Source organism: Lissotriton helveticus, chromosome 8, assembly GCF_964261635.1.
Source record: "Lissotriton helveticus chromosome 8, aLisHel1.1, whole genome shotgun sequence".
Classification (NCBI taxonomy): Eukaryota; Metazoa; Chordata; class Amphibia; order Caudata; family Salamandridae; genus Lissotriton; species Lissotriton helveticus.
In genome coordinates, this window is record NC_136069.1 from 323,033,146 (window position 1) to 323,058,545 (window position 25,400).

Sequence of the window (25,400 nt, forward strand, 5' to 3'; positions counted from 1 at the left end):
AGCCAGTTGGTCAATAATAGCTTTAAACCCCTATAAAGTCAGGACCTGAGTTAAGTAAAAGCTGTTGCTTGAGGGCATGGAACTGCGTATGCATGAAATTAAAACAAGCACTGAGATGTGCAGGCTGAGGTACACCAGCAACCCCATAAAACGTCTTATAGTAATCAGATGATACGTTGTTGATATCTGTTTGAGAGGACACCAGCCATCCGGCAACCAACCTAATAGGACAGATTGGCTTGTGTGGAATCTCTGATCTCACTAGCCAAGTCGAGATTCATCCTGCCCTGTCACCTACCCCCCATGCGGACATAATAAATATTCTTTATAGTTCAGGCATCTCAGACATTCAAGAGGAGTGTGATATATCCTAGTTGCCCCTAGAAGTGTCGGTCTATCTAAGTCGTTCACAACCGCATTGGTCTCTAGAGTGTGGAGCGGTCACCCTGCGTCAGTAATCTCACAGATCAGTATTGACTTCATTCCATAACAGGTTTTGATACAAGTTCCACACATAACAACTTTATAGGCATCCCATTCCACATTAGGATGGAAGGCCTTCTTTTCATTTTTACTAAAATAGAGGTCTATAGTCTCATCAATCATTGTTCAAAAAGGGGATCAATGAGTGCATCTGACTGGAGCCTCCTCATCGAACTGGCGGGTGCCAACTTACCATAATGCAGTATCAGCATCGGAAGATTATGGTCCGAGGCGGTATGGCATACATACTCTGAATAATGCGTCCTATATATCAGATCCACAGACCCCATAAACATATCTAGTCTCCATAGATACCATGGACAGTTGGATAACATGAGTACTCCTGACCCTGTGGATGGTGTTCCCGTCATAAGTCCAACAAACCCAAGTGGCCGGCCCAGTGCTAGAACCCTCAAACCAGCATTTTACAGGGGGTAGTCTGAAGAGACAGAAGCAAGCAGTCTTGGTCACTGTCTGAGACCAAATTATATAATCTCTTGCCCAGAAGCTGGGAGTCTCCAATACCCATGTTAGATATGGCACCAGGGTTTCGAGAAATTGCAGTGGACATACATTGGGCGCATTAATGCTGGAAATAGTGAGTGGGTTGCCATCTAGGAAGCCTTCAATTATTGTGAACATCCCCTCACACCCACAGTTGTATGAGTTGTGTAGAGAACTCCTGGGGCTACCCAGATCAAATATCTCTAGAGAAGGCGGAATATGTGATGCCTCCTAATTGCCCCTCCATCTTTTCTCTCACTTAGCCAGTTCTGTTTGTGTCATGTGGGGCTCTTATTAACAGGCTTTATGTACTTTTTTATGCTTAAGAATGGATTGTATAAAATAGTGTTTCATTGGAGAGCCTAACCCCCTAATATTACAACTGGGAAAGATGTAACTGTTACTCTTGGTGGAATATACATATCTCCAGGATCAAGTCTGTCCACGGGTCTAACACTCTCCCAGTGGCATCAGGGGTAGGATGCATGCAACTAGGGAGAGACTGAAGTAATGCATGGCTATTACCACTAGCAGACAACCAAGAGAAGTAGAAAGTGTCCTTTTTGACATGGTCACTCACACTTTTTGCTACTGGTAGTGATGTTTTTCGAATGATGTACACTGGTTCCCTGCTAACCAGGTGCCAGTGCTCTTTCCCTAAAAATAAGGTAAAATGGTCTAATTGTATTACAATTGGCACACACTTTAGAAACCCTGTAAGTCCCTAGTAAATAGTACCCTTGGTACCAAGGGCATGGTTATTAAAGGGCCCCGAAGGGTCGCAGCATGTATTATGCCACTCTAAGGGACATACATACAAATTGCATGCAGACTGACATTTCAGGCTGCGTGACATGATGCAAATCATGTGTGAAAACAAGACATAGCACACTCACTGGGTGCCATGCCAAAGGCAGAACATATAATATACGTACGTCACCACTACAGCAGTTATATTTTATGTGAGGACTGCCCCTCTGATGTTTAGTTCTATTACTAGATATTGCAAGTGAACAGGGAAGCCATCTTAAGGTATGTACTGGGCACTGGTCATTACAAGATACCCAGCTTCATAATGGCTTCACTGAAACCTATGGTACTTGGTATCAAACGCCTTGTCTTATTAAATTCATATTGATTCCAGTATTGGATTTATTATAACAGACACCCAGCGAGCACCTATGGGGTGCCCCCGAACCCTACTAGTCTTTTAGTGTGCTGGCTGACTGGTCTTATCCAGCCTACCACCACAGACCAGTTTCTGACCCCCTATAGGTGAAAGCCAGTGCTCTCTGAAGTGCTCTCTGAGGTCAGGAAACAATGCCTGCTCTGGAGAAGGCATTATCACCTCCTCCAGCAGGATAGCTATTGAATCTGCATACCAAAGCCAAAGGCTTCAAAGACTCTGACGCCTTTGATATGCGACCCCGGCTTCCTCCAGACCTAGAGAATGCCACCCCCCACCCTGAGGCCCATTTGGGACTAGGACAGGCAGGAATTTAGCTATGCAAGTAGGCATGTTGCACCTCCAGGCTAATCACACCACTAAGGTGGGCTACCTGATGTGCTCCACGAAGAAAGGGTTCCACCATCTTGTTTTTGGTGGAATTGGGAACTCTGGGACAGGTTTGTGCCCACTCCCCACAGGAAGTGGCCATATAGTGGGTGTAGTGACCCCAGGGGTAGGTAACCCATTGGCTACCAACGTTTACTCCCCTTAACACCCATAAATGTAGTATTTAGGTGGCCCCCTGACACCAGGAACTCAGATTCATCTCTCTGAAAGAAGAAGGATAAAGAAGAGCCGAAGTCATGAGAACTGTGGACCAGCACCAAACTTGGGGCAAACTCCTGCCTGGCTGCTACTCTCCCGTCAATCACTAACTCGACTAGAAGCAGAACAGTCTCTCAAAATCCTTGGAGGTCCCCCCAGCACTTCATCGACCCAGCAACTTCTCCCTTTGAGTGGAGGAGCCACTTCCCTGCACCTTAGCGATCCACTATATTACTATATTAGTTATTATGCGATAGTGACTTTGGGCAATAATTATTTGGCATTAATATATCTAGGGAATAACAAAGTTGATAAAGAAATGCGTGAAGATGTGTTGTCTTTTTTGAGGACCTGCCATCACTTTCACTCTAGTGTGTCCACTACAACCTCCTTTACCACATACTTCACATGCCATACCACCCCACTCATACCACCTGCTGACTGCTTTACCCCCCTACCTGCTATGCATACCCCTGTGCCTCCCTTGTCTTTCAACAGCAGTAGGTGGTCGCCTAATGTCTGTGAAGGGGTAATAACTAGTGTTAAGATGGGCCATGTTAAATAGATTTAGGACAATAGTAAACAATGCACCGGTGGAATTCTTTGAGGTTTCAATATGAAGGGAGAAAAAAGCAATTTGTAGTTAATAATTTTTTTTTAATGTAATAGCTGCAATATGAGTTATCTTGGTCTCAGGGCTGAAATGCCACCACATGACCGTTCAAGGAGTTTACAGTTGCACTTTAAATTAAGTAATTCCTCTAAAAACTAGAGGACTGATGGAAAAAAATGCTGAGACCGAAGTTCCCTTATTGGTGAAAATGAACTTAAAGGAGATGTGACCCAAGAATTATATCTTTCTGAGCTTGTCTCAATGACATTCAAAGCATCTTAAGTGAAAGAGAAAGAGGCAGCCGAGGGGAATAGGACGGACCATAGATGTTCTTTGGTAATCTTGGACCCATATCTAGAAAGTGTAACAGGCTAACAGATTGCGGATACCGAAGTGGTAGAATGCAGGAGAATAGGGAGAATGGAAAATGAAATAACATAATGGTTTGACCATTCTATAGAAAGAGGCTGATTGATCTGAAAAAGAAATTGCGAGACAAACTATGTATCAAGTGAGTGACTGCATATATGCGTGGCTTGGTCAATTTTCTGAGTAAGGTCTGCAGTCGCTAAAAAGGAAAGATGCCTCTTCTAGGAGTGTAGAATCCTCTAGCCCAGTGGTTCTTAACCTGTTGTCCAAAGACTTCTAGGGGACTGGGAGGTCTACTCAGGAGGCCCGCAACTTTGTTACAAAATTAAATATTATTAAAATGAATACATTAAAATGATTAAAGTATACACAAATAAAATTGAAAATATGAAAACGTTTTCTATACTTGATTGTGAATAAACAAAGAATTACAATATTTTAAGATCTGTTTGGTGTATACTTGATTTTGTTCAAATCATAGACAATGCTAAGGCCGGGTGTCCCCAGCATCCAATAATGATGAAGTGGGGGTCCCCAAGGTCCAGTAATGATTCCGTGAGGGTCCACAGAAGCCAAAAAATTAGTCCCATAACAGTATCAAATTGGGAAATGTGGGCCATGAAGAGCAATGTAAATTACAAGATCCTGATCAAACCCAGTAGAGGGCCCAGAAAGGGGTCTCAAAGTAAAGAGTGAGTTGCACTAAATAAAAAATGTTAAAACAAGGGTTTCTGCTAGAGAAAATTAGCTATCAGCCAGAATAGAAGCTTTTAGGATACTTTTATATATTTTTTCCAGCAGTCACAGCGAATAATATGGCAATGCTTACTAACTGAGTATAAAAACAAATTCCATTGACTTTAGCCAAAGTAATTAACATGTTTTCCAGAGAACATGACTAGAAATATTTCACAACACCATGAACATCCTCAGCCACTGGCATGGCCAAAGACTATGATGATAAATTATACAATGTGATTGGTGGAGCACTTAGTTAACAAATGTAGTGTATGTAACGAGTACTGCTGAGCAACAGAGTAACTCTACAGATGTACTTAGAGAACTGCTTATTTTAGTTTTTTTCTTACACGTGTTTCTTATTTTTGATGTTTATGTTAATTTAAATCCATGTATAAATTTGAGGATTGTGTAATGGTGAAAAACACTTAGAAGCAGTGTGTGCCTAGGCAAAAATCTACCTTGGAGCAAATATGCTTTAATATTAATCAAGTGATGATTTTTAAGGAATCCGTTTTGTATGACTATTTGCTTTAAAGTAAACTATTTTTCTGAGTTTTTCGAATTCATGTACTCCAAGAGACATTTGTATCTTTTGTATACAAGCGTGTATATGGATTTCTTAAACTAGAAATAGAGTTTAAATGAACAACAAACCTCCACAGACAGGATAAAGGTCTTGTAGTATTATCCAAGACTCACAAAACCTAGACTAGGATATCTCTTTCTATCTGTCAGTGAGATCAACTTTCACGCAATTTTGGGCACACACTAACATTTATTTGTTTGTCTCAACTCTTTTCAATAGTGGGTTTAGGTTACAATAAGAACAGTCAAATCTTTATAAGACCAATGAATTCATAAAAGAAGGACCTCCACGTGGTTATGAATCAGGTATTTCACCCAACAAAATGAAGCTGTAGTCATAAGTCAGCATTTTTCTGTATGCTTTTCTCGTATTTCATAAAGACATCAGTAGAGATATTGGTAATATATGCACCCGAGAAAAAAAAATCTGTTTTCTGTATGTTGTATTTTCATGCATAAAAAGAATGTTTAAATGTGAACTTATTCTATGCTTGTCTTCATTCTATGTGCACACAAATGTACATAAACTAATCAGAAAGTAATAATTAAGCTTCTCAATGGTCCCTATCATTGGTATAAAGAAAGAGAGGCACTGGAGTAACAGTCTGATTGCTCTTGTCTCCTGATTTTCCTTAAACTGGTCAGTATTTCTTTAAAGAGGTCTGGAAGATGAAAATGAGTGGCCAATATGTGTGTCAAGTAAAAAAGCCAACTTCTAATTGTACTACAAATGAGCTTGCAAATTTGTGAATCCACAGCAGTGCTTATGGAGCTATGTTTTGGCTGTGTCAACACAAGACAAACTACTTAAAAGTGAGCCAAGACGGCTTCAGGGAGGTGTGTAGCATGCCCTCTCTTTTTGTAGTACTGGAGTAGGATTTGTGGGAGCTTGGTAAGACACTAAGCTCACTCTCACTCTGCCAGTTATTTTATAATGAGGTAGCACACTCATAATAAGAGAAGGAGAGTGTTGGGGGCAACGGCAACAGGCTTTGTTGGGAGCACACATAAGATGGTGGCACCCAAAATACAGAATTCCTGTTGTTAGTGAAGGGGGCATTTTACTGGAAATAGCAGCTAATGTGAAGGTTATTGCAATCAACGTGCCGAGTGTTTTATTCTAGCCAAGGGTCTGTAAACGGACGCAGTAGAAATGTAGGGAGAGTGTGGTGCTAAGTAGGGTATGAAAAAGCAAAGATCAGCCAAAGTCCAATTAATTCCTGAATCTAGCAAAGTGGTGTGTGACTGGATAAAACAGATAATGTACACAACTCAAATTCAAACTGAAAAGTATTCAGCCTCTAAAGATATTTCTCTGAAGATAAATTTGTCGATTTACTGCAGCCCATTGATTTTTCCTTACACGATCTTTGCCCAAAAAAAACCTGGGAGAAATCATGTGGGGAAAAAAACAACATTCCCAGTTTCATACCCTGGAGTGGGGATATCATATTAATTCCCAGGTGCAGAACACAGAATGGTATGGTAAATAATGCTTTCTGTGGTATCTATATCTACCCATTTTGGTAACACCATCCAAAACACAGTGCACGTGCAAAGAGAATTAGACTTTTGTAAGGAGATGAAGTGAAGTGTACTGTTTTCGGAGGCAAGTCACAAGAATAAGGTCATTACATAAACCAAAGCGATTCTTTGCAATCCTCGCCTTTCTTAGAAATGCACTTTTGTGTAGACCTTTGTATGGGGAGTGGTTGCATACTGCATTTGTCACAGCCTTTAAACTGCTGAGAATTTAGTAATAAATTAAAAGTTTAACAGTCTTTGCAGTTTACAAAGCTACTATCCTGTATTTTCAGCTGAGGTCATGAATAGGTACAGAAAATGAAGATCTAATGAGTCATAACCTAGTAAAACCACAAGGATCGTGCCACGAACAATAGTAAAACAACTTCTTTGTCTCTGCGATTTTCACAAGTTTCCATATTAAAGTCACTTCCTTTTTATATATTTCGTATATGCTTGATGAGAGAGTGACTCAGACAAATGCTCCGAGCATACGTTATCAGAATTCTTCAAGTGGCGTGTTCTGAATGGCTGCGGGACAGTGGTTATTTAATGGGCTGTAAACTTGTGCCGGCAAGATTTTTCAAAATAGGCAGAAACTGTGTATATTGAGAATACAATGCCAATATATTATCAATGTTGTTGTTTCCAAAAAGCACAATAAACATAAAATAAAAGATCAATGCTATAGAGAAAACACCATTACAAAAAATATTTTCACAAACCACGTTAAAATAAGTAATTGACAAAAACCGTCTCAGAATATATGCCATTTCTTGACTCTTCCTAGCTTCAATAACGACAACAGGTTGAACATCAGTTCTCTTCCTGTACTTAATAATACAGTTTGCAAATACATTTTAGGGATAGAGTAAAACAAAGAACAGTCCAACAAAGAACGTGTTAAAGAATATTTTGTTTTCAAGTTTAACAAACTGTTCTATCAATACCCATTATCAATTTCATAAAACCCTTCAATTTCCAACCAGGGTTAAAACCAATGTATCACCTAATGATGACATTAAGCATCTGAAGGATAAGGAAATCATTAAAGACACAAAATACATCACTTGTTCTTAAAAAACAACTACTGTATGTGCAACCAAGATTTGCTGTAGATATATCAGTAATTCTTCAAGTGCCTTTCTACAAACACACCATAGAATCAATTGCTTACTTTGGCATAACGTATAACCAGGTGGAATTCTGACCAAATCAAAATAATTATTTATTTTCTTCGTTAACATATAGGAGAATTTCAATCAATTTAAATAGGAGCATTTTAATAACTTATTGCCCTCAAAGCTTTTTAACCAATAAAAAAGTTTATCAGACACTTTAATATTAGTAGATCCCAACTGCATAAGGGTAATTCTACTTTTGCCTCCTTCAACATAGAAAACTTTGGCAGTAGGAGAACTAGCATTATATATACCGAATTTTACATTTTGACAAAAAATAGATGTATATTCACAAATAACAAACTTTATGATTTGTATTTATGAAGTAAAAAATAAAATACAGAAAACTATTACAAATATAAATATATACTACTGGATTACATTACCATTTCAGATCAACCAATTGTTAGACAGAAATGTATATAGCTCTGATAAAGTGGAGATTCTTCAAAACCCGTGTTGGCTGTCTTTGGTGTTTTGAGAAGAATAATCAATAAAAATGTCTTTCCAATATTCTGGAGCTCAAGATGCCTATATCTTTTATATATTAATCAAATACTTTTACGAAAAGTTCATCTCAGTTGAATTTAGTGGCAAAAAACTACCCTCCTACCCAAACACTGGTCTGCCCCCCCCCCCCCACACTGATTTTAATAGCATCATCTTTTCACAAACCTTCATTACAATTCCAACAATGATTTACCTTCATTTCATGCTACTGTGTAGGGCATTACTGTTTGTGCTAGACCATTAAATTGGTTACTGTGCAGGGACAGTAAAGCTTCTTGCTGGGTGGGACCATTAAAGATCATTATTGCGAGGGGATATTAAAGATCATAAAAGAGAGAGGGCTTTAATGTGTTTTACCCTGTGGTATGAACACACATTCATTGCCTACTGATGCATATACTGCCTGGTGCCACTCAGATATATAATACACGGAGAAACTAATGCATATAATTTCTTGGGAAGAGGAATTCAACATGATTCACAAAAGCAGAATTCGTGTCAGATTTTCAGAATATCAATATAAAATGTATCTGTAAACAATGTAACTCAATGGACCTAATTTACATAGTCAGAGATTATCCTGAAAAGGTAACATGTTACAAACATTCCTGAAACTAAGTTAAATAACTATGAACTTGGCCACTGATGCACATAGTGCTTGGGACCACTGATGAATGGTATTGCCAATCCTATACATGCATGGTGCTGTAAGAGGGCATGGACATATTGCTCTCTTTGAAACCTGATGCATGTTACACTGTCTAGTCATGGGCACATTCTGCCTATTCACCAACTCCTCTTGTCTTCACGTTCGGCTGAGAAGTGTACCGATTCAGAGAAGTGCAGCACTAATGCAGGTGAAGATACGTAATGATAAATGTAGGGCAAACTAAATTAAAATTAAGGTAATGACATGTTTTGAAAAAGAATTTGCGAAGAGAAGAAATGGAACCAGAGACAAGCAGGTGAGTTGGTACAGGGATTGAGTCGGCCATCCAGTGGTGACCAGATTCTTTCACCTTAGTTTGTGGGCTGTCATTATTTTTTTTCTGACAGTTTCTTACTGTAATATGATATTCCACTGTGGCTGTCGTGGGTCGATTGTCACAGTTCATTTGTCGCACTACACTCTGAATTGTATTACTCTTATGTTTACCCCAGAATAAACATATTGAGGATGTCACATATAATGCTCACATTTGGCCATACAAAGAAATATCTGCAAACATTTTCCATTCCCCACCAATGTGCTTGCACTATGCTCTGCAGGTAGTAAATGTAGTTATTTGCCAAATCCATGCATTGTGTCAATTGAGACTGCCTATAAATGCACAAGCTCTGCTTCGGATAAGCACCCACCTCTTTCCTGTTATGGTACAGTTGTTGCTCAGTCACCGGAAAATCAGTGTCAATGTAAATTAACTTCTTGATGTCTCCGACAGATGCAGAAGGAAGCACCTCATATGTCCTGCAACCAACATATTCATGAAGGACTGTCACTCTGGCCAACCTGTGCAGAAACAAACAAAAGAGAAAGCCATAGGTCAGATCTCCCTATATAACTGAATTTCCTCTGCGTCACACAAAGCAGACAGAGAGAGATAAATACAATGCAAGCAACATTTAGGAATATTCAGAGTTGGCTGGCAGTGAACGAGGCTCACAAATGCCTATTCGGTGTATGCTTTCATTCAGTGGAATCTGTCACAGAAACGCACTTACACAAGCACTGTTTCAAATACTTTAGATTCTGGAAATTAAAAGTGGAGCTTGTTAGAGTATTTTACTCGTGGATCAGTGAGTAAAACTAATCTTATGATGAAATGGCGTGTGAAATGCTTTTATCTCCATTTTTTTCCAAAACAAATGTTATTGACTTTTGCCAGAGAATCATAGCCCGGTGGGCAGACAGATAAATGAAGGCTGATAATGTCAAAATACACATAAACAAAAGCGATAGCCTGTGCATCCCACCCCCAACCCTAATGCAATAAATGACACCGACATTAACTCAAGCATGAGCTCCACGCCCTCCCACTTCTCTCCCGTCCCTTGATAAAAAAAATCTCCTCGTCTACCAATGATTCCAAGGATCAGACAAGGTCTGACACAATACATGTACAATAATCCACCCACCCTTGCCAAATATTTGGATGTTTCTACAGACATCCCCTCGCCTTGTGTATTGTCACCTCTAGGCCTATGCAATGATCCATCCCCTTTTTTCCAGGCTGCAAGGGAAGGGGGGTTTCGGCCCGCAAAAAGCCCTAAGGCCCTAGCTATGTCCAGCTTTGCCAAGGTCAGTCCCAAAAACAGGAGCGATAGCTTACATCTGTTACCCCCACCCAGACTATCTGTGACATGAAAGAGGATATGTTTTGGGTCCAGTGGGATTGACCAGAACAAGACCCCACCGAGTCAAGAAGTGACCCAGCACTAGAACTGGTCCAGCACAGAGCAACCCCACACTGCATGTAGGAACGTTCCATCTTCCATATGGCAATGGAGGCTGAGCTGGGAGGCAATCAACCCCATACGCCTTAGGCGATGAGGTGTGTATATTTAAATTGGATTAAAAGGAGGTGGGCTGAAATAGTGGCTTCCCAAGGCGCCCCCAGAGCCTCAGTCCAATCTTCGTTCTCCAGGACCCCAATATCCACCTCCCACGCCCCCCTGAGAGTGAGAAATGTATTTGTACTGTTAGAGATAAGGGTCTGATAAATTGTGGCTATGTTGTGATTCCCTAGATCGCCTAAAATAAGTTTACCCTCCAGTGGGTTAAATTCAGGGAGATCAGGTAGTGCCGAAATATATTGGGTCAGCGCAAGGCGGAGCTGAAGATAGCAATGAAATTGACTACAGTGGAGTGGGTATTCCACCTACATGTACTGGAATGACTTAAGAACCATACCAGTCAGGATGTCCCCTAGGCTGGAGATCCCAATGAGGTCCCACTTTCTAAAGGTCTTCAGCATAGCCATCCGCATGCAGACCTGCCAGAGCGGTGTCCACTCCATCAATGTACCCCACCAACTCATCCAATGAAGGGATAATTTTCACAAATTGAAGACCACCTGAGTAGCTGAAGGGAGGACACTGACATTACTCCTGCCACACAAATAAGAGATCAAGGGGCTGTCCCCCATCGCCCATCTCTCAGACACATAGGCCTGGTCGTCCCGAGACGTACTACCAATCATTAATAATCAGCAGGTGTGACACACAGTAATAGGACCCATATCCGCCACAGCGATACCCCCCACAATAGGTCTACTGGAAGCATTTACCAAGGGCAATATGCAGAGCACTACCCTCCCAGAGGAAGCCGCAGAGAATGGAATTGAGCTTCCGGTATCAGGGATGCAGGATGTCATATGGAAAGTTCTGCAGCTGGTATAACAGACGAGGTAACTATACCATTTTAAAAATTGCTGACCTACCAGTCAACAACAACAGCAGAACCGACCAAACCATCACCTCCTCCCTCAAGCGGGTCAGGATCGGCTCTAGGTTATGATACCATGCCAGCAACGCATCTGGGGACACAAAGACGCCCAAGTGCTTGAACCCCCCAACGGCAATCATCAGCCCAGTCAATGTCTTGTGTATAGCCTCCCACAAGAAACACCATTGATTTTGACATGTTAAGTATTATCCCATTTTTTAATTTATATTTTGAAGCCACCGAAACAGTAGATGAACTTAAAAACAAACACTAGCAAAGTCAATAGGTCTCACCTATAAACCTACCAGCTTGTTTCCGCTGCACATACACATGCAAGCACAGCAGCCTTCTTTCAATAATCCATTTTGAGAAAACCATTCGAAGATGACCACCGTGCATGCCTGCACAGTTTCCATTTTTTAATACTTCTTCTCATAGTTAATGAGAATTCATTCAAAGACGGCTGCCACCAGTGTACGGGCATGTGAGGTGCCAACATTTTAATTCATTTTCTCTTCTTTAAAGAAAACCATCAAAACAAGGAAGTGGTGTGGGCACACTGGTGGAAGCCCATCTTTGAATGGCTTTTCTAATACTTATACTGGGCCACCATGAGAGCTTGTGCATATCCATCCGCCATCTTTGAATTAATTTTCTTTTCTTTGAAGAGAACCTTTCAAACAAGGCTGCCACGTGTTTGCACACATACACAGTGCCTATCTTCGAAGGGTGCTTCTGATACTTTAAGAAACGTCATTTAAAGCTAGCCACCACAAGAGTGTGCGTGTGAATGGCCACCGACTTTGTGCAAATTTTCTTTTGTCTGAATAAAGCCTTTCAAAGATGGCCACTGTACATGTGCACGCATGCAGCAGACAATTTTGATTTTTTTTTTATACTTTAAGAAAACAAAAACAAAAAGACTTTAAAAAGTGGCCTCAGCACATGAGTGCACATACACACACTGGAGTATAAACCTAGGAATGGATAGAAAACCATTTTAAGATACCTGTCTGCCAATGCAATGGTAGGAGGCACTCAGAGCATGAAGTGGCAAGAGGACAAACGGTCACTGGGGGCTAGTTTTTTTTATTGAAAGAGGGTGGTGGGGGAAGAAAAAGTGAGAACGGGGAGAGGGACAGAAAATAGTTCCACATATCTAAGGGAATACAAGGTCTGGCATCAGCAATGGAAGGGTACACACCATCCAACCAAAACAAATAAGGACAGAAATGCTTCTTGAGTGGGACAAATACAAGAAGGGGGGAAAAACGCCAACACAATAGGAGCAGAGAAACGAGAGGGAAGAGAAAGCCATTCAAAGCATAAGCAAGAAACTGAATAAAAGCCAACATTATATGTTGTATTTTACACAATACATCTTCAAGAATATACAGCTGAAGGTATCTGTAGGTGAGACCTAAACAGCACTCTGTGCACTGTTATCCTTAGGGTTGGTCTAGCAGCACCAGTAAAGCTAATGAAAAATATACAGAAATAAATAAAGCTTCCCTTTTTATGCTTAAAATGATCTACTGTCTGCTACATCTGTATACTGAAAAGTGGAAACTGTTAATTTGGCAACTGTGAAAACCCTTCCTTTGAGGCATCCAAAACATCCCGCCAAACAGTTATAGGACTATTATATGAAGGAATTGTCATTCATGTCACCCCCACCACATCTACAACCTGGAAACATCACCAATAAGCACCACCCTGACCCATATCATCAGCACCTCCAATCTGTCTGCCACTTTCCCGGATGAATTGGAAACTTGCAGAAATCAATGCCCTCCTCAAGAAGTCCACAGCCGAGCTGAAATAACTGAGCAACCTCCTACCCACCTCCCTGCTTCCCTATCCAGCCAAAGGGATTGACAAGGCTATCAACAAACAACTCACAACCTGCCTCGAACTTCACCATCTCCTAGAAAACAGTCAATCAGGATTCAGAAAGAACCACAGCACCGAAACAGCACTCATCATGGCCACAGATGACATTCGAATCATCCTGAATTGAGGAGGAACAACCGCCCTCATCCTGCTCGACCTCTCTAAGGCCTTCAACATTGTGTTCCATAACACCTTCATCAAGAGACTCACCAGATTGGCATACAATGATCAGTTCTCAAATGAATATGTTTTTCCTGATGGGAAGAATACAAAAGATCCGGTTGCCATTCTTCACATCAGAGACCAAGAAATTGATATGCAGAATCCCAGAGTGATAGTCCCTCAGCCCCACACTTTCCAACAGATACATGACACCACTCGCTCACATCATCCAATCAAAAGAAATCACTGTCATCTCCTACGCCAATGACACCCAACTCATCCTCTCCCTAACAGACAAACCAACCACAGCCATAACCAACTTCACTAATTGCATGACCATGCTAGCAGACTGAATGCAAACCAACTGCCTGCAGCTCAACTTCGGTACGGCGTAAGTACTGGTCTTCATAACAAGACCTCTCCATGGGACTCCACCTTGTGACCATTGGAGCTAGGACCAACACCTACAGATCATACAAGAAATCTAGGGCCAACAAGCTTAAGATGATGGTTTAAGTCAAAGCAGAGTGCACCTCCTGCTTCCACATCCTACGCATGCTGCAAAAACATCTTCAAATGATTGTGTCAGAAGACTAGACGGACCGTCACACAAGCACTCATCACCAGCAGGCTGGACTATGGCAACACTCTCTACGCCTGAATCTCCAGACAACTCCTGCACAGACTGCAGACCATCCAGAACACCGCAGCAAGACTCATAATCAGCCTCCCAAGTTGCACCCATATCACACCACACATCAGTAAACTTCATTGGTTCACCATCCACAAGTGCAGACAATTTGAACTTCTCACACACACATACAAAGCCGTACACAACACAGGACCAGAATACCTGAACAACTGCCTATACTTTAACCAACCCACTAGACACCTACGTTCTGCCTCACTCTCACTCGCACACATTCCTGCATCCTCAACAGCAAAACTGGAGGTTTCTCATTCTCGTACATCACACCCAAGAAAGGGAACGACCCCTCTCAACAAATCAGAGCCTCCTCCTCACTTCTTGAGTTCCGCAAGAAGCCGAAGTCCTGGTTTTTCGTATAAGCACCTTGGTGACCACAAACCAACACACCTGCCTGGATACCCTCGTGCGCTATACAAATCAATATAATATAACAACATAACATAACATGTCTTCCAAACGAACAGTAATTTCGAAGTTTCCAGATCATAAATGCATTACAATGAAAATTACCTTGAAAGGCCTTGGCATAACTTAAGTAGAGCTAAGCATTTAACTTTTTACATGACATCTGGTTTGCAATTATGGGTAAGCATGAAGTGTCTGATCTCTCCTACTCAATATATTTGTACAAAATGGCAATGTTACTCAATGGAATACTCTGGCACACTCAGAAGCAGCATCTGTTTAAAGCAAATGATATATTGTTTGTCAGCAAGTGGTCTATTAAGTACAATGGCCAGAAGCATAGTACTCCTCTGACCACAATGTAGTGTTGATTGTATAAATTGATTAAATAATTAAGTAATTCATTCCTTCAAAGCTCACCTATTTGTGCAAACACCCTACCAAGCACAATAAGTATTATGTTGGTTTAACTATTGAAAATAGCTTACTATCACCAGAAGCACAAGCACCACAGTGGACGCCAACGACAAGTATAAATAACAGATCATGCATGCCCATCTGTCTGTAGCAAACTAGGCTCATTGGTAACCCTAGGCCCATATAAATGCTTTCTTCCACTTTATGCAAAGTGTATGATGTCGACTTCTGATTATACTGTAATCCACACCTTCCTCCCAGCAAGCTTATGTGAAGAAATGTTGTCCTTCTAAGTTCTCTCTCTTGGAGCCTCATGTACCAAACTGTTTTTCAGTTACAAAGCCCGCAATTCACACAATTGCAGGCTTGACCACAGCAAAAGAGTGTTTCAATGTACGAACAAAAATGTTGCGAGTTTGAAAATCTTTCTGACCCACATAGTAGTTTTTTAGGGCACATTATGAATAGCAAAGGGAGGATGGGTTCACTTGAAAGCGGCATCATTCTACAAACTGCGATTTACAGTCAATGTATTAGTAGTTTGCAACCTCAAGTATAGTCACAAACCAGTGACCAGCACCCGACAAAAGATCTGGAAAGTGGGACAGTTTTCACTGAGTTAATGAAAGATTCCAGTCTCGTGTCCATCAGACAGTGGCCAAGGGCTACAGTTACCAAAATAAATGTTATGCAGGAAATATGAATGCAAGTATGAAGGTCAATTGTCCCCCTGCAGGCTTCCATATCTTCATTTGCATCCATTCCCAAGGGGTTGCAAGATGCCTCGTGCCTCATACGTATTAATGAGGCAGGAGTTTTCACAACCTTCAGTAAATGGGCATTTTGTGATGTGACTGTTTAGTACATCAGTTAAGTCACAAACTGAAGCACAGGTCACTACCCAGTTGGTGTGCATACGCACTGACAAGCGACCCACTGACAATTTAAGACAAAAGCCACCAGAACCGACGGGGTCATTGGAAGCTGACTGGGCAGATGCGCTCAACCAACCACCCAAATTTTGTGAGTAAAACATATTGATTTTAAAAATAACAATAAAGTTTCACAAACAGCCGCATTTTACACATTTGTGTCTTGATGTCATTGGCTGGATGGGCAGGCCACTTACAGTTTTGGTTATCAGACAACTGCGGCACAAGCCAAGCGTCACCATGTTATTTTATGCTGTTGTGGTCAGTGATTTCCTCGAAAGTGAATTACCATAATTTATTTATTTATTTTATATGAAAAGTTTTGTAAAGCGCGAACAGGGTATCATAGCGCTGGAAATAGAGGTGAAAGCACGAATAAACCAACATAATGACACAAATGATGTAGTTAATTAAACACACTATCAAACTTCCACTTCTTGAAGTGTACAGTCACGTTCCTTACTTTAGGAATTGCCTAGCGGCCCTGGCGTGGTATACAGAATGACAGTGCTAAGCCTCACGGATTCCCTTCCAATGTCGTCATAATTGGGGGGGGGGGGGGATTTCCCTTGATTTGCTTCCAGAATCCAAACGTTTGCTGACACATTGAGGCATGCATGTAGTGCAATGCCTCTTATGTGCAGGCAGTCAGATTCTGCAAAGAGCTTTTTGTTGCTTTAGTGAATCTGAGAAAAAGCATTGTTTTTCTCTGAGAGGCGGACGGCGACTCTTGCACTTCCCAGGTCAGAGGGCAGGGGCGGTGTCTTGCGGAAATAGTAAATGTGAAATACAATAAATGAGCGGCTCCGCCTGAGATGGAGGCGTTCGGTTGCAACGCTGCAGCACGTATTGTGCTGCCAGGAGAGGAGGACACTGCCTCAGAGAGAGAGCCTGGGCGTGTCCGCGGGGAAAGACAGGGACCTGCCGGGGAGCCTCCGAGGCACGTGTGCTGGAGGCAGCGCGTCCGAGATCTACGGTACCCCGGACATTCCCGGGGAGCAGCGTGAAGCGGCCGCCTCTTTCCGGCAGCCGCGCTGAAGCGTCTTATACTTACATCCCCCTGCGCTCGCCTTCACCGCCGCCCGAGCACAGGCACCGTCACCCCGGGGACGACAGCACGGAGGGGAGCCGGGAACGGACGTGGTAGAGGCGAAAGAGAGATGGAGTGCGGTGACGGCGCAGCCGAAACCGTTAGTCAGAGCAGGGCTGCAGAGGGCGGTGTTTGGTGGGCAGCGTGAGATCACGCACCGCAGGCAGGAGAGGGGCGCAGCAACCCGTGCCAGCCAGACACAGCAGAACGAGGGAGGCCTGGCGTCCAGAAGGGAAACAAAACACTATCTACGGAGATTTACAGTCCAGCCACGTGTTTTCCATGTCTGAACCATCCAACCACCTTTAAAAAATATATATTTCATAGACCCATTGTCCATTACATGTTCATTTGACATACAGATATCACACAAAATTAAACATTTAAATAGTCGGGTATGTATTTTTTGAGGTTTTTCTTTTCTTAAAATTCCTATCTCCAAACTGCAGTGTTCCGAAATAAATAAAACTTGCCAGTTCTGCATGAACTCCGATCCAGATGGATTCAGTGTGTGGGGCTTATATCCCATTGCCAGACAAACCCACTGGGGAAACAAAATAGATTAATGCAAAAGTCATTAAAGACCTCAAATGACTGAAACGTAAACGACTTTAGCTGGAAAAACTATGATGCAGGGTTATGTGGCAAATTAATATATATGGGCAATCCGAGGCAAGCCAGCCAGTATAGTACCAGCTGCCTTCTTCATTAGCTAACAAGCACTAGAAATAAGCTGCATCTGGTGCTGGTTACCTCAAAATCCGAACCACACAGTGCATAAAAATTTACTCAGTGGACCGATACCTGCCAAATGCACCAGTTGCTGACGCTACAACTGCGTTGGGGTATGGGGTGCTATCACCTTGCTCGACCCGTTCAGAGGCATTGGCTGGAAACCCTTATGGGCTCTATTTTGTGGTTGCTTTCTGTATCAAAGTTCTATGAATTACAACCCCCATCATTGGAACAGGGAACCTCACAACGTTTGCATGCCAGTCAACACAAATCTATCAATAAGGGTAAGTGCTAGGCAGGCGCGCAACACCCATAGGGCTGAAACGGCTGCAGCCCACCCCGTCGTGTGTGTCAGCCCAGGCTGAGACAGCTTCCTGAGCACACACACTTAGTGTTTTTGAGCTTATCGCAGCTGCACCCGAGTACTTCACAGGTCTTTAAAAGACCATTTACGTGTTCATGAAGCTTTGTTGTTTTTTCACCCCTTCATCTCCACTCTGCCTATTGCTGGAAGAATTAGCCCCCCCGAAATGTTTAGTAGCCCCCCCCCCCAGCCGAAATTTGGCTCTAGTTACGTCCCTGGGTAGGTTTTGCTTTCAAAAGCCACTAAAGAAGAGTAAGCCATGAGTGGTTTCAAGCTTTTAAGTCCCAATGCCAGTTATCCAGACACTCCTTCTGCTCCCTATGTAGTGAGGGAGATAGTGAATGTATCCTGCCACAGGAATTGACAGCCACCTCAAATGTTAACCTGTGTGATGTGGGCGGCCACACACCGGTTTTCATCATAAGAGTTAGTGTCTTCAAGTTAGGATTTTTTTTGCATATACAATGTGCCAGGAATTCATCCCACCTTGTGAAGGATTTACTATGGATGAAACTAATACTATTCTTTCTCTTTTTTCAAACATATATTCTGCACCCACAGTCAGTTTGAGTTCCAGAAGTCAAAATGTCAGTAGCGACTGGCATGGATCAGAGGTGGCGGGGGGGTGGAGATAAAGAAAACATATCTCCTAGCGTCTCTCCATGTCGTCCCTCGTCGTCTTCCCTCGCTCCAGCCGGAAGAGGAAGCATCCAGGCTCCCCTGACCAAACACTTTGCCACTGGATTCAAGCAAGCTGGGCTGAAGACGGCTGAAATGCCAGAAACCGGTCCTCGGAAGCTTGTTTCCGGTCCAGGGAAGGCATGGCGTGGCAGTTCGGGCTGGACTGTTCCCATGAGGCACAGGATCAGACTGATTTGCATATGGCCATGTCTGAACTGGGGTGGCAGAGTGGGCTAAAGAATGGTGATGGATTAAACCCAGATCTGATGACTGGGTGTGAGTGTTTGATTGGTTCAGATGCTCCGTCCATCACCACCCCCTTTTGTACCACTTTGTTCGCCATAAGTTGGCAGGGTATGCTCAGACGTGAGTCCCTTGCTCACTTTGCCACTGGATTCAAGCAAGCCGGGCTGAAGACGGCTGAAATGCCAGAAACCGGTCCTCGGAAGCTTGTTTCCGGTCCAGGGAAGGCATGGCTTGGCAGTTCGGGCTGGACTGTTCCCATGAGGCACAGGATCAGACTGATTTGCATATGGCCATGTCTGAACTGGGGTGACAGAGTGGGCTAAAGGACGGTGATGGATTAAACCCAGATCTGATGAGTGGGTGTGAGTGTTTGATTGGTTCAGATGCTCCGTCCATCACCACCCCCTTTTGTACCACTTTGTTCGCCATAAGTGGCAGGGTATGCTCAGACGTGAGTCCCTTGCTCACTTTGCCACTGGATTCAAGCAAGCCGGGCTGAAGACGACTGAAATGCCAGAAACCGGTCCTCGGAAGCTTGTTTCCGGTCCAGGGAAGGCATGGCTTGGCAGTTCGGGCTGGACTGTTCCCATGAGGCACAGGATCAGACTGATTTGCATATGGCCATGTCTGAACTGGGGTGGCAGAGTGGGCTAAAGAATGGTGATGGATTAAACCCATATCTGTTGACTGGGTGTGAGTGTTTGATTGGTTCAGATGCTCCGTCCATCACCACCCCCTTTTGTACCACTTTGTTCGCCATAAGTTGGCAGGGTATGCTCAGACGTGAGTCCCTTGTCACTTTGCCACTGGATTCAAGCAAGCCAGGCTGAAGACGGCTGAAATGCCAGAAACCGGTCCTCGGAAGCTTGTTTCCGGTCCAGGGAAGGCATGGCTTGGCAGTTCGGGCTGGACTGTTCCCATGAGGCACAGGATCAGACTGATTTGCATATGGCCATGTCTGAACTGGGGTGGCAGAGTGGGCTAAAGAACGGTGATGGATTAAACCCAGATCTGTTGACTGGGTGTGAGTGTTTGATTGGTTCAGATGCTCCGTCCATCACCACCCCCTTTTGTACCACTTTGTTCGCCATAAGTTGGCAGGGTATGCTCAGACGTGAGTCCCTTGCTCACTTTGCCACTGGATTCAAGCAAGCCAGGCTGAAGATGGCTGAAATGCCAGAAACCGGTCCTCGGAAGCTCGTTTCCGGTCCAGGGAAGGCATGGCTTGGCAGTTCGGGCTGGACTGTTCCCATGAGGCACAGGATCAGACTGATTTGCATATGGCCATGTCTGAACTGGGGTGGCAGAGTGGGCTAAAGAACGGTGATGGATTAAACCCAGATCTGTTGACTGGGTGTGAGTGTTTGATTGGTTCAGATGCTCCATCCATCACCACCCCCTTTTGTACCAATTGCAACGCTAAGCGCCATGGTTCGGCGCTCAGATGGGTAATGGGGGCCTGGGCATGTTCTCCATGCAGGCTGTGATGCAGCCTGCATGGAGAACTTGCAGAGTGCGTATGAATGTTTGGCCGGCCAAACATTCATGCGCACTTTATAGAGAGCCTGCCACCACTCCTTCCCTTGCGCTGAGAGCAAAGCAACTCGCCCCGTAAAGACGCAGAAACAACTAAAATGATAATAAAGTACAGCAAAATTTCAGTATTTTCTCACACTAGAACTTATTTTGTTTGAAATAATTTGTTTAAGATGGCACTCAATACTGCAATTTTACTGTTTATGAAAGCTGGTATCATTAAGGGATCACTTTCTCCAAATATTTGAGGACTAAATTTAAAATAGTAAGTTTCCCTGTCTCTGAATATTTGGCATTATTTCCATGCCACTCCTCCAGTTTTCAAGGGAAGCATGGAAATGCTTAAATTATTTACTGGTAATTCCATTACTCTTGAGTTGTTCTCCCTCGCTCCAGTCCTTATGTTTGTACAAGCCCATCAGACTATTTGTTAATCCTGCAACTTTTTCCCCACAGGAAAACAGATATTGCCCACATAATGTAGGGCTCCTCCACCCCTTCGTGACTAATGTTCTCTCAGGCTGTGCTGGCAGTCGGGGGACAACAGTACTACTAGAAGATGCTTTCCAGACAGACTTGTTGGAAAGTGATGTGGTGTGGCGGTTAAGTCTCACCATGTAATACTATCACGATACCCCAAAGATGGTCCTGGGATTCACAATAATAAACCCGTAGCTCAATCCCATAGAGACCAAGGTTTCAGATTGCTATGTGTGACATTTTATTAATTTTAGTGTAATTATGAGTGACATTCAATGACTGACACTTTCTCAAGCAATAAAGATGAGGGAAACATAAATATCAGATATTACACCCATTTGAGCAATGAGAAATTTTCTAAGAAGATCTTGAAACTGCTGTAACCTAATCGACCTGTAAAACAAATATCTAACCATGATATTAAAACTTCAACTCCGACCTTAGCAGGAACATTTATAATGTCAACAGCGTTCATTTTTTACACTTACCAAGTCTGAGTCAGAGTGCTGCAGATGGAATGTAAAGCCTGCTGGCCATCGGGCTCCGTTGTCCCTTGGAGTCCGTCACACTCCTTGGCAGCAGACAGCTGCTGTTAATCGAGATACATTCTCACTTAGTGACGACAGTGAGAGGAGGTGCTAAGTAGCAAGAGCCGTGGCTGTGCCTTTTAAAGACACTCAGCACCTGCTCTCAGACTCTCGCCGACCGGACACAACTCCTGGGGACCCCCCACAACAGGGACAGGGCAGGCAGTTAGTGTCGAGGTCAGAAGGTGAGAAGTAGAATACTGGCCTCCTCCTGTAATCATTTAACTCAGCTCGGGGTCAGCAATTAACTCTTGGGGGCAGAGCAGGCAGGAAATTAAGATAAACATAACTCAGATTTTTTTTTTGTAGTGCCTGCCTGGGCCTTGGCCCCATGTTTTCTTTTTGGACTGTACTAGTAGTTAGAAGTACTGCAAGTGAGCTTGTAGTACTGGTCAGCAGACCGGTGTCGTCACATTTAAAAGTATCAGAAAAGTTTCCGGGCACTGAATTGTTGAGATGGGACTGCAACCACTGGCATGTCAAGGAGGGGTCTCTGTGGACATAATCAATGGAATGATGCGCTTTAAAGCTGGTAAGCAAGGTTCTCCGCTGTGGCAGGATAAGAAAATGTTTTAGAGAAAAGACTGGATGCAGGACAAATGGAAACTGTAATGGATCTACGTACATCACGCAACAACAACTCTCAATTTATTCAGGAGAACAAACGTAGAGTACAAAGATACACCAATAACCCAATTGTCACAAAAGAACATTCACGCAGGAGGCGCATTCTAATAATCTATAAAATATTTATAATATAACCCCCATAATTAAAAGACAAGAAAAAAGGGAGGGCGGCAGAATAGATCAGGGCTCCGGTAGGACAAGGAGCAGGAGGCATTCCAAGCTCCAGGACGAGGGCCTACAGGCTCCGGCAGGTTTTCAGGCAAGAAAAAATCCAGGTATAGCTGTGACAGGTAAAGCAAAGGGATTCTTCTCGAACTGCTAAAGTAACAAGAAGTGTGTGCTCTGACGAAGCTCTGCACGAGTTGAACAGGGCTTTTTCACCGCTGTCATGGTACGAAGCCAGTGTATCAAAGGAGGTAAATACCTTAGCTGAGCCACCACGAATGCTCCTGCAGCCGCATTCATGAAGCATAGCTGCAGGCACTCTCACATGCAGCATGATCAAGGAGGCTGTATATATTACTGGAACCGCAACGCGACACAAAGGGTGCAAGCACTACAGCGGTGGGACTTGCGGCTGGCAAACTTACTGCACATAACGGACGCCAACCCGCAGCGCTTTTAAGAGCCCTGTCTCGGCTGCGGGCCATTGGGCATATTATTGCAGTCACTCTTGTGACGTAACATCACGTGAATCAGAATGCTGCCAGTAATTGTATCCAGAGCAAGCCTCAAGCAGCGTCGGCGGCGCTGACAGCTTTACTCAGGCAGTGCTAATCATTTTACTGCAGTGCGCCAGCCTTAACAGCTGAGTAGGTGCTATAATGTGTGATCATTATTTTGAATGCAAGGACTTGCCTTCAAGTGCGTTAAGCTAACGTGTGATGCGTGGCACTTGGCAGAGCTGCAGTCCTGGTTGAGTGGCTAAGAGAGTTAGGCTTTACTAGAGGAATATGTGTTAAGCATTTCTGAGCACCAACATGGATGATAAGTAATTAGCATGACTCAATAGAAATCCGATACCAATTGATAAAAATACAGTGTATTTTTATCTTAATTCTGACACCAAAACGTTCGAAATAGCATACATATAACTTGAGTTATAGATTTTAGAAGAAAACATAAATCAATACTGCATAACATTGCGGTCAATGGGAAAAAGTGAAAAATGACAATCGGTCACTTGCAGGTCAAGTTGCATGGAACCCACAGGGGGTTAAAGTCATGCGGGTCCCTGGACCAGGCCATGACAGTCAGTTCAATTTTACCTGGCCCGTACAGCCCTTGTGCAGAGTTGTCTTGGCTGTCCCTGGTGCTGAACGGGAGCTGCGGGAGAAGCACTCAAGTCTGGCCTCACTCTTGTGGCTGACTGGATGCGGAGAAACTGTCTCAAACTGAATGGGGAGAAGACCGAGGTGGTCATTCTGGGTCGCAATAAACATCTTTGGGGCCCCCACCATTGGCCCATCGAATTGGGAACTGTACCTACACCTTCCACTGCAGTTCGTAACCTGGGCGTCATTATTGACGACAGGTTAACGATGAGACAACAGGCCACTAAGGTCGCTGCCATCTGCTTTTCAACGCTGCGGTGGCTCTATAAGATCTTGTGGATGCTCCCACTCTCCTCCCGTAGAACCGTAGTCCAGGCGCTTGTAACATCTCGCCTGGACTACGGTAATATTCTCTACTTGGGTGCAGATAAAGCCACCTTGCAGGTATTACAGGTAGTGCAAAATGCGGCTGCGCGCCTGCTGAAAAACATTCCCAGACGCACTTCAGCCAAGGCCGCCTTGCGCGACCTTCATTGGTTGAATATGCCTGAACGCATTAAATTTAAGGCACTATGCTATATGTTCAAGGTTAAGCAGGGTAGTGCCCCAGCTTACGTTCAAGGGTTGATAACACCTTACAGACCCATACGTCCACTAAGGTCATCGGACGTGGGAAATTTCATCATGCCAAGATGGAAGCAGACAAAAATGGGAGGTCGTTCCTTTTCTACTTTGGGCCCTAGGTATTGGAACTCCCTCCCACTGGCCCTAAAACTCGAGACCAACTTGTTTCGCTTCCGTAAGGCCTTGAAGACATGGCTTTTTTCTCAACGTGCCCCATAGCCTGCTGTGTTTCAATTTAAGTGCAACTGCCTCCTTTTCTTCTACAGTCTATCCCTTGCGCCGGGAAACCCATTGTGGGTAGCTGTGCGCGATATAAGCTTAAATATAAAAAAATAAATAAAAGCTGCTTCTACCACTTACTCAGTGCTGCGGAAAACAAAATTTGAAAACACAACGACGGGTTCGCTTTTGATGTCCAATGAAGGTTAGATGGTGTTTCCTCTAGGTGCAGCGTCGCATTCAGGGGTCGGTTACCAGACTGGTTACCAACAAACCTTGGCAGCAGCAAGCACAGCAGATACTTACTTCGATGTCCAGTGGTCCCTGGTATCACAGTAGCAGCCTGAAACTTTGTGGAAGGCAGGACTACAGTTTCACAATGCAGCAGGCCATCTGGATTTGGGCTATCCCTTGGAGAGCCCGATGTCTTGTTATTCTTCAGATTCGGAGCGCTGTTTTACTTGCAATTTGCAGGGGACCAGTGCCACTAGTCTGAGAATCCGACGGTGCTTCAGGCTCTTACAAGGGTCTCTCTGTCTGAGGGAGTCGAGCTTTAGCCTAGGACAAGTCTTGATCATGCAGTTCCAAGAGTGTAACCACAGGAATAGAGTATCCCTCTTTTGGTTTGTGCAAATTCCTGACGTCGCAGATACGGGTCTCTACTCTTTCCTCTTTAATGCAAGTTGGTTC

The 25,400-nt window shown here is 43.5% G+C and overlaps 1 protein-coding gene across 2 annotated transcripts in view; it reads right to left on the minus strand.

Annotated features, from left to right (window-relative positions):
- The window catches only part of SACS (sacsin molecular chaperone), a 305,612-nt gene that overhangs the window by 170,797 nt on the left and 109,415 nt on the right, over positions 1–25,400 (minus strand). The window contains exons 1-2 of one of the 2 annotated variants that reach the window (XM_078657097.1): positions 17,302–17,722; positions 9,644–9,794 (exon numbers count right to left, since the gene is read on the minus strand). In XM_078657097.1, the coding sequence (XP_078513223.1) occupies positions 9,644–9,794; positions 17,302–17,303 (153 nt within the window). In that variant the 5' untranslated portion in view covers positions 17,304–17,722. Of the gene's footprint in view, positions 1–9,643; positions 9,795–17,301; positions 17,723–25,400 lie in introns of those variants that run through there. The other variant, XM_078657096.1, reaches the window with a different exon arrangement.